Source organism: Alexandromys fortis, unplaced genomic scaffold (genome assembly GCF_014885135.2).
Source record: "Alexandromys fortis isolate MF-2015 unplaced genomic scaffold, M_Fortis_MF-2015_v1.1 scaffold_31, whole genome shotgun sequence".
NCBI classification, from domain to species: domain Eukaryota; kingdom Metazoa; phylum Chordata; class Mammalia; order Rodentia; family Cricetidae; genus Alexandromys; species Alexandromys fortis.
Genome location: NW_026067974.1, coordinates 5,585,081 through 5,592,430, shown reverse-complemented (window position 1 = coordinate 5,592,430; position 7,350 = coordinate 5,585,081). Strand labels below are relative to the sequence as shown.

The window sequence follows — 7,350 nt, the reverse complement described above, 5'->3', positions numbered from 1 at the left end:
CTCTCTCTCTCTCTTTCTTTTGTTGCCCTTACAGAACTCACAGAATAAGTATTAGTATCTTCAGTGTACAGTAACCTACACAGGGCCACGCAGTAGTCAGATAGCAGAGTGAAGTCAATTGACTTGCTTAATTTTCAGTGTCTTCTCCCTCACTGGCTACCATCACGGACTAATGGAGTCTGTGACCACAGAGCAGCGTGCAGTCAGCCACACAATGTAAAGACGCTTCCTGCTCACCTGAAGCCTTTTGCGCATAATTGGTTTTCTGTAAAGAGGCAATCGCTTAGAAGCAGAGCTAGATACCCACATGGTTCAGGTTGTCCTATAACTACTCTGATGCAACATGTGGAGAGAAAAGTCCAGCTTGGCACTGTGTTTTAATTATGAGATTGTTTGAATTTTTCATTACCAACATACTTTGCCCCAGGTGGGGCTTCCAGTACACCTACCTTGTCAGAACTCTTTGTACAAACCTATCCTGCCAGTGCTTCCCCTCTTGTTGGACATTGTGACGGGAAGGAGAGAAGAAAGTTATTTTTAATTTGGCAACCAAGCGAACATCTGAGCCGTCCCTTCCAACAGCTAAGCCTATATGTTTTCTCAACAGGGTATGAATTACCTGGGTCTGGGACTGGCCAGACAGCCTGTTCCAGCAGCTCTGACTGTCCTGTTGGCTGGATGCAATTGCTCTGTGCACCCAGCAGGACTCAGGGAACTTCAGCAGGGAGCATCCTCCTTCTCAATAAACTCAGACGTGAGCACTGGGCAACTTGTTAAACACATTTATTGATTTTTTTTTGACAGTAACCAAACACAGTGAGTGACCATTATAAACAAGAAAAGAAAGGCATTCGTTTGTACTTTGTGAGATCTGGCTGCACCTGGAGAGAAAAGATACCCCAATTTCCCAGGAATTTACAAGGCAAAGTGCATTCCTTCGGGAGCATCACAGGGGCTGGGGGGCAGGGAATGGCAGTTTCTTGAAACGCAAGGAATCTGTTGCCTACTATATCAGGCCGAAGCTCACCTGGGATGAATGACCAGCCATGGAGTGGAATTAAAGGCATACCTGCTTAGCAAGTGCATTCCTGCTTGCCACAAACTCAGGAAAACTGGCTGCAAATGAACAAAACATGGAGATGAAGGAACATGGGAGACCCAAGAAGGTAGCTGCATGGGGCTGGGGCTGAGCCTGGCAGGATGGAGAACAGACCAAAGCCAGAAAAAATGAAATCAACGCATTGAACACATTTATTGGGCTGTTAACAATAACCAAACACAATGTATGACCTTCAGAAAACAAGAAACAGCGAATGGATCGATTCTGATCTCGGGCAAATCCTAGTACAGTTATGTGACAAAGGGGGAAATAGTTCCATTCTTATAGTCTGAGGTGATATATATATACACAACGTAGAGCTCTTTGATGTCTGTCCTTTTTTATTATTTTCTTTTTAAATCATTGAGTAAACAGAAGAATCGTAATCTAGAAATAAGTGTCCTTGGTCAGCTTTGTCCTGGTCCACATGTCACCAGCATCCACAGAGTATTCTAGGACACCATCGGGGATTATGAGATACAGCGTCCACTTGATGCTTTTAGAACGATGTTTTCTCCCCTCTCTCTTTTGGAAGAATTTTTGTATGTACAAAGGCTGAGAAGTCTCATCGGATAGAGTTATTAGTTCAGGGAAACAGTATCAAAATTGTAATCAGGTTAACTGGTTGTTTTCTTCTAAGACCTTTGATGATCAAATCTTTGTTTCTGAGACTTGACTTCCCATCATGGAGGTGGTATAGATGTGTGCGTACTTGTGTTTACTCTTGTGTGTGTGTGTGTGTGTGTGTGTGTGTATGTGTGCGTGTGTGTGTGTAGAGATGTGCTCTCTTCTGACACATTTTTGCAAACAGTTTTCATGAATAAGGGGCCAATCCAAAGAGTAAAAGGCTTAGGGGAGGGAAGAGGAGGAAGAAAGAGGGGGCATTCTGGGTTACGTCAATTCACAGTTGTAGAGTTTCACTGAGGTGGGATTCTTCTTGGCTTCGTTCCCTACTTGAGGAGCCATTCGTTTACTGGAAAGAGAGAAAGAAACAAAACCGAACACACACATACACACAACACAAAACAAGGCACAACTGTGTTAATGTGCATACAGTGCAGGGGGCCTAGTCCAAAGGGGAGGGGCCACCTTCTAAGAGCCTGCTTGTTAACTATTCCCTGCCCGAGGACTTTCTAGACTTGTGCCTTCCAGAATGCTGGCCAAGAGCTTCAGGTGGCTCCCGTGAAGCCAAGTGACTGTAAAGAATAAAAGTATTTGTGTCATCAAGCTACTCCCACTTCAAGTGTGCAATGGCTGAAGCAGGTAGAGACTCTTTTGGTCACATAGACTTTAGCTGCCAGCCTCATCTAACCATTCCCCCTCTGCTTGCTTATTGACTGTAGCTGGTGTTCTGCTCCACCCTTTGCATGGTCCCCACGGCTGACTTCACACGACCTCACTAGAGTGGGACCGAGAGTACCTGACCTACATCGCCTGATATACTTATTGCTGCTTCTTTATGCCCAAAGCGCCAAGCCCTGGTTTAGATCCCAACCTCTCCGTGCTTAGGGTCATATCTCTCTTCATGACCACTGTACCACCACTATTGCCCAAGTGCTCGATACATAGCAGCTGCCCAATAAATGAGTGAGGCATACAGAGAAGGGTCAATGACAGAACTGGGTGTCTGTCTGCTAGCTGTGACTGACAGGGAGCAAGGACTCCTGTGTACAGGCATCCTGTGAATGTCTAAGAGAGATAAAAGGATAAAAGGGACCCAGAGGGAAGAGGACCAATGCAGCTGGGGTTGAGGGGCAGCAGTGGTATCTGCCTTCTAGAGTTTTCTGGAAATGACTATAGCCCTTGTATTTAGGGACCTTACCACTGTTATAAAGGATTTCCCATGCAGGCACAAGCTATGGTGACTGTTAAGACTTCCAGGAAGAGATTAGGAACGGTGGAAGAACTCCAGATTGGAGTTGCATGGCTTGTTAGTCCAGGACATCTATGAAACTGTGTCCTGTTTGACCTCCTTTTTCACACTGCGAGTTCACCGTGATGGTTGCTGGATGTTCAGTCAGTGTGTAGAAGAAAAGACAGAAGCCTGAGTGTGGACCAGCTAGTCACCGGAGACAGATGCCCTCTTAAGTGCCCCCTTTAGTGGGAATAATAACTGCTTATAGGGACATGGCACTGGACAAAGATATGACTACTCCCTCATTGGACCCTAGCACATAGTGTCATCTAGGGCATCCCATCCCTTTTAAGGGGACACATAACTAAAACCTCCAACCCTTCTTACTGTTCTGTTCTAACATGGCCTTGGGATATCAGGCTTTCTGAGCTCTCTGATCAAACTGTCAATAGAAAGGACTGTTTTGCCTGAACCAAAGGAGATGCAAAGGTTTGATACATGTGACATTAAATATCTATACACATCAACATACATCACATAAGTCAAGCCTTTAACCTTTATCTCCATCATCTATGTATGACAGACAGAAACCTTGAAAACGGCTATGGCAGTGACTTTTCTGTCGGAGTTCCTACGGTGAGAGATAGGCCTAGGCTAAAAGACGGACCTCTGGCCTGGGCGCTGTTCCAGCGACCGCTGTACTCACCTCTGTACTGCAGCTTCTGGGCCCTGTTGTTAGGACAGTCCTTCCCCTGTAAACTGAAGTTGATGTTGGTGCGGATACAGCGGTTGTTGAGGGGCTGCACGGGCCTGAAGTTGTCGCTCATGCTCAGAAAGATCTGCGATGGCTGATTCTGGCTGAGGAGGCGCAGGGAATGCATCTAAGGAGAGAAACAGTTGTGAGATCCAGTCACTCCGTGGATGTGCTGGGGAGGAAAAGCCATGCAGGCTGCTGTCTGGCCACACAGCATCAGTTATCTGGGAAAGGTCATGAGTCTTCAGAGCCCCTTTTCCCAGCCGAACTGAGGTGAAGGGCCACTGATGCCTTCAGACATGAAGTACGCTTTTATCTAACTCACTAGCTTGTGGGCTTTAAACAGGCCATTGATTCTCATCCTCAAATGTACCCAGGCAGTAGCGTCTGCTTTCTCTGACGCCTTGACCGTACATGGTTATATATAGACTATAGTGGTTGGTCCACAGCAGTAAGCTGGAGCAATGCAATTTTTTTTCTTGGGGATACCTAGACAGTTTTACCATAAGATTGTGAAGCAAAAAAGGGGAAAGCAAAAGTACCAGAAGAAGGAGAAGAGAGGAGAAGGAGGATGAGACAGAACAGGAAGAGGAGGGGAAGAAGAGGAATGGGAGAAGAGGGGGAGAGGAAGGAGAGGAGAATGAGGAAGGGGTGGAGAAAAAAGATAAAGGGGGAAGAGGGGAGAGTGGAGGGAACTTCTGGCATTCTGACTCTAGTGAACCCCCTTCCTTTATTAGTCTCTGGTCTTGAACTCTCTGAGATCCTCCGGTATCTCTTGAACATGCCCCTTTCCTAAGGGAGTGACCCAGAGGGAGTTATTGTTGTTCGTCCTGCAACAAGTTCTAGCAGGACCAGGTACTGGAAGCTTCCTGTTGTCTGAACATAGCTGTTGCCAAGGAGATGGGCTCTGCTGCCCTTGCTCATCTTCCCTCAGGCTTCCTACATATGGACCATCCTGCTGGAGCTGGAACAGATGCGTGCAATCTACCCTCATCATGGGGAAGCGGAGGAGGGTGGCAAGCCTGGAGTGAGCAATGAGCCACTAAGCAAAGCTGGCCCAGGCTGGTCCCTGCGCAGGGCCGAGGGATAGACTATCTGAGACGATATTTAAAAACTCCCATATTCAAAGCTCGTTTGTGAGATACTGTGCACCATGTTACCTCTGCTTGGAGACTGACACACACATTATATTTAAAAGATCGGAGAAGTCCCTTCATATTGAAATCGATGTAAGTTTTTCTTTTTACTGTTGCTAGTGCTGGAGAATGAACCGAGGGCCTCGTCCTTGTAGGGCAAACACTCTGCCACTGAGGGTCGCTTTAGCTTATATAGGTTTAAAAAACTGGCTTAAAAATCAAGTTTTTTGAGATAGGTCCCCACTCAGTATCCAGGGTGGGCCGAGAACTTGTGGTGATCCTCCTGTCTCAGCTTCTCAAGTGCCGGGGTTGCAGGAGTAAGCCATTGCATTTGTATCCATTTGCACCTCTATCTGAACACTGAACGCTATCTGTAGAGCGTGATTGTGCAACCGATTCTCCAGCCGTACTTCCCTCAGGCAAGTGGAGTGTCTTCACAGTTCAGATTAGTCCATTTTAGATGCTGACTCTCTAAACACAGGCATTGTGGATTTAATTTTGTCTCCCCAAACTCATAAATTGAAGGTATTGACAACCTGTAGTACTCGGGATGTGACCTTACCTGGAGGTAGGGCTACTTCTGATGCAATCAGCTATATTAATATGAAGTAACTGAGGTTAGCTCTTTAATTCAGAATGGCGAAGGTCTCTTTAAAGGGTGGGTTGGGACAGAGAGGCAATCACACAGAGAACACCAAGTAACCATGAAGGCAGAGACTGAGGTAGTACACCTGGAACCAGGGAAGGCCCAAGATTTTTGGAAAACCACAGAAGCTAGGGACCAGGCACGGAGCAGATTCTCACATTCCTCAGAAGTACCCAAGCCTTCCCATTCCTTCATCTGGGTCTCTGTCCCCCAGAACTGTGAGGCAAACAGGCTTCTGTTGGTTGTGCTTTGGGGGCTTTATGGCTGCACAAATCCTACTTATATCAACGCTGCCACCTTAGACCCCACTCAGTCAGTCCTCGCACTTTCTCCCCCTTAGCTAAAGCAGCAAAGTCAAGCTCACCTGCATCCTCGTTATGTATACAGGCTTGTTCATTATTATCCAACTAGCTGTCTCGTAACAGGGCGGGATAGTCATCGACCCGTCGTAAGTGATGAAACTAGCGGTCTCTGGATACAGTTCCTCTATATTAAGTCCCTGTAGTAAATATGCGTCATCTAGAAAGGAAGGCAATAGAAACAAAACTTAGTATCTTGATGAAGTATTGCTGATACATCTTTATTGTATATGATATTAAAATGTGCATAGGTATCTCTCAGTATCTTCCAACAAACAATCCCATTGCTATTCTCCTCACCTAGCTGGTGTCCTATTCTTTTTTTTTTTTTTTTAAACTACAGAATTTTGTTTATGGTTTACAAACAGTCCAGGTGGCTGACGGCTCCCCTCCAGGTCACTGTTGTTTATTCTTTGTCTTAGAATAGACCCTGATGGCTGCATTGTGGCTTGGAGATCACAGTGACAGAATGAAAAACAAGCCTGGTGAAAGATGGTGACTCTAAAATTGTTCCGTTCCAGAAGTAGTACATGTCACTCACATCTGCTCACATCAAAGAAGTCACGTGACTAATGCTATGTCAGGGATTTAGGGAAGAAAGAAAGGTGGGACTCTGAATACTGGTGATTTGAAATAACATAGCTGGTTATCATAGGACTGTCTGCAGAGCCACGGGTTCCCCAACATCTGACTGCACTGTATGATGGTTTGAACCTGAAACGTCCCTGCACAGGCTCTCATTTTAGAAAGCAATTCTGGGCACCATTACATTAGCAGTACACCCAGGCGCATGTCTGAATGCTCGGTCTGCAGCTTGCCATGCTATTTCGAAGGTTGTGTAGCCTTTAATGTTTGAGGCCTGGCTGGCTCACTGAAGTGGGTCATTAAGGGTGGGCCTTTGATGTCAAACCAGCCCCTCGTTCCTGGCGGCTCTGCCTGTGGCTGCTGCTGTAAGCTCCACCTCACGCTCCTGCCATCATGGATGGAGCTGCCCTCTCTGCCATCCGTGATGATAGACTAACCTTCTGAAGCCATGAGCCAAAATCAACAACAAATACACAGAGGAATTGCAGCCACAACAAAAGGAGCAAGTCAAGGCCTCAGGGTCTGTTGAAATGTTGTCCAGCTGCCATTCTTATTTATAAATACTGCTTGATTAAAAGTACATTAAGAAAATATCTCTAGGAAGAAATTAACCAGACCAAATCCTATCATGGGGTTCAAAGCTCAAGTCCAGCAACTGACCTGTTTCGTGCACTCCCCACCCTTCTGTAGACCATGCAGATTCTTTGATCTCTTATGTATCACACTTTTTGTTAGTAAATGGTTTTTACATTTTAAAACTAATATGCATTTAAAACTAATATAAAACTTAATATGCATACATATTAATAAGACTATGAGGATAAAAGAGAAAAATATATAATTCTAATCATTTCACACAATTACTATTAGCATTTTGGTGTTTTTTCTAATATTTTTATTCCATGTATTGATTGAA

General features: G+C 45.4%; 1 protein-coding gene across 1 annotated transcript in view; it reads right to left on the bottom strand.

The window, feature by feature from the left end:
• Window positions 1–834: 834 nt before the first annotated feature.
• The window catches only part of Ca10 (carbonic anhydrase 10), a 475,330-nt gene continuing 468,814 nt past the window's right edge, over window positions 835–7,350 (bottom strand). Inside the window, exons 7-9 of the mRNA XM_050156762.1 lie at window positions 5,855–6,009; window positions 3,661–3,835; window positions 835–2,072 (exon numbers count right to left, since the gene is read on the bottom strand). Of these exons, the coding sequence (XP_050012719.1) occupies window positions 2,050–2,072; window positions 3,661–3,835; window positions 5,855–6,009 (353 nt within the window). The 3' untranslated portion in view covers window positions 835–2,049. The remainder of the gene's footprint in view (window positions 2,073–3,660; window positions 3,836–5,854; window positions 6,010–7,350) is intronic.